Source organism: Corapipo altera, unplaced genomic scaffold (assembly GCF_003945725.1).
Source record: "Corapipo altera isolate COAL_440 unplaced genomic scaffold, ASM394572v1 59046, whole genome shotgun sequence".
Taxonomy (NCBI): domain Eukaryota; kingdom Metazoa; phylum Chordata; class Aves; order Passeriformes; family Pipridae; genus Corapipo; species Corapipo altera.
This window is the reverse complement of record NW_020889673.1, coordinates 1-2,001: the sequence shown is the minus strand read 5'-3', so window position 1 is coordinate 2,001 and position 2,001 is coordinate 1. Positions and strand designations below refer to the sequence as shown.

Here is a 2,001-nt window from a genome sequence, read left to right as displayed (position 1 = left end):
CTAACACTCGCCCCCCCCAGTTTCCATGGCAACAGCCGCCGATTTTTGGCGGGCCGGCACTCCCCCCTCCTCCCACCGCACGGTTACCACGGCAACCGCCGCCATGTTGAACCCAGGTAGTTCCCGCGCCTCGCGGTTGCCACGGCAACCGGCCGCCATTTTGCGCGCCGGCCACGCCCCCCCGCGAAGGGCGCTGAGGCGACCGCCGCCATTTTGAGAACTGCCCCCCACGCGGTTTCCATGGCAACCGCCGCCATTTTGTGAGGCCGGTAATTTTTTTTGGAGGGGGAAAAACGTCAACTTTGGGGGATTTCCCTCGTTTTCCAGAGTCCCATTTTTTGGGGGGGGGCTTCCCCCAATCCCTCAAATCACGCGCAGGAGCCGGGAGGGGTCAGAAAGGGCTTTAATTGGTCTCTACCCGGGGGGGGGGGGGGGGGCTGAGGGAGTCTGGGGGCCTCAAGGGGGGAATTTGGGGTCTCCCCCTAAAAATCTACTTCTTCTCCTCCTCTCCCACGATTTCGGGGGTCGGGGTTTGCTTTTGGGCCACCTGAGGGGACAAAAAGGAGGGGGGAGGTGTCAGTGCCTTGGCAGGTGTTCCCCAAAAATCCCCCAAAATTCCCCCCCTTCACCTCAATCCTCCCCAGTTTTGGAGTCTCCCCACCCCAAGACCCCCCAAAACCTCCCAGTTTTGGGGTCCCTCCACCTCAAATCCCCATAAAATTTGGGGTCTCTCCACCTCAAACCCCCCAATTTTGGGGTCCCCCCCACCCCAAGACCCCCCCAAACCCCCCAAATTTTGGGGTCCTCCCCTCACCTCCTCTCCTCCCTCATGGTTTTCGGGCTCTCCTGGTGCCTCAGGGGGGTCCGACACCCCCATTTCTTCTTCCTCTTCCTCCTCCTCTTCCTCCTCTCCCCCCAATTTCGGGGGTGGGTTTTGGGGGACCCGACCCCGCCCGCACACCCGGCACTGGCGGGGCCCCCCCGAAACCTGGGAATTCTCACCCAAAACCGAGGAATTCCCGCCCAAAATCGAGGAATTCCCCCCCAAAATGGGGGAATTTCTGCCCAAAATCAGTGAATTCCCACACAAAATCGGGGAATTTCTGCCCGAAACGAGGGAATTTGTGCCCAAAGCTGAGGAATTCCCACTGGAAGTCGAGGAATTCCCGCCCAAAACCGAGGAGTTCCCACCCAAAACTGGGGAGTTCCCGTCCAAAATTGGGGAATTTCCACCCAAAACTGTGGAATTCCCAGTCCCGGAGGCCACGGCACCGCCGCCCCTCCCCTTCCCGTGGCGGGTGGGGGGAGAGGGGCAGCAGGGCCGGAATTCCAACTTCTCCACCAGCTCCTGCAGCTTGGAGGTCTCGGAGCCGCCGCGATCTCGGGATTTGGGGCCGGAATCCCGGGATTTGGGGTCAGGATCCTGGGATTTGGGGCCGTTCCGAGGCCACGGGCGCTGGGGGGGCGGGGGAGGGGTGTTTTTGTCGCCCGGGGGGAGGGGCCTGCTGGGGAACGGGGTGGGGCCTGCCAGCGGGGTGGGCGTGGCCATATGTGGCTTGGGCATGGTTATTGGTGGGGTGGGCGTGGTCATGGAGGTGGTGGGAATTGGCGTGGTGGGCGTGGCCACCTGTTGGGGGACGACATTGACCTGTAGGGGGGAAACACAGCAACGTTTTGACCCCCAACTTGACCCGTTGGCCAACTTGGCCCCTTGATCTCCAACCTTGACCCATTGCCCCCCAATGACCCGTTGACCCAACCTTGACCTGTTGACCCCCCGCCTTGACTCATCCCCCCCCCAATGACCCATTGACCCAACCTTGATCCGTTGACCCCCAACTTGACCTGTTGACCCCCAATGACCCATTGACCCAACCTTGATCTTTTGATTCCCAACTTTGACCTGTTGACCCCCCAACCTCAACCCACTGGCCCCCAACCTTGACCTCTTGACCCACCTTGACCCCCCAAAGACCCACTGACCCAATCTTGACCCCCCAA

The 2,001-nt window shown here is 61.3% G+C and overlaps 1 protein-coding gene across 2 annotated transcripts; it reads right to left on the bottom strand.

Moving 5' to 3' along the window:
• Positions 1-390: 390 nt before the first annotated feature.
• On the bottom strand, positions 391-1,621 carry LOC113942272 (proline-rich protein 2-like). 2 transcript variants are annotated; one of them, XM_027633402.1, is made up of 3 exons: positions 1,158-1,621; positions 815-1,073; positions 391-547 (listed from the first exon to the last, which is right to left on the bottom strand). In XM_027633402.1, the coding sequence occupies exons 1-3, from the start codon at positions 1,589-1,591 to the stop codon at positions 491-493; spliced, it is 750 nt and encodes a 249-aa protein (XP_027489203.1). In that variant the 5' UTR covers positions 1,592-1,621; the 3' UTR covers positions 391-490. The 2 variants fall into 2 exon arrangements, with proteins under 2 accessions (XP_027489203.1, XP_027489202.1); XM_027633401.1 differs by having other exon boundaries at positions 815-1,621.
• Between the last annotated feature and the right edge of the window lie 380 nt (positions 1,622-2,001).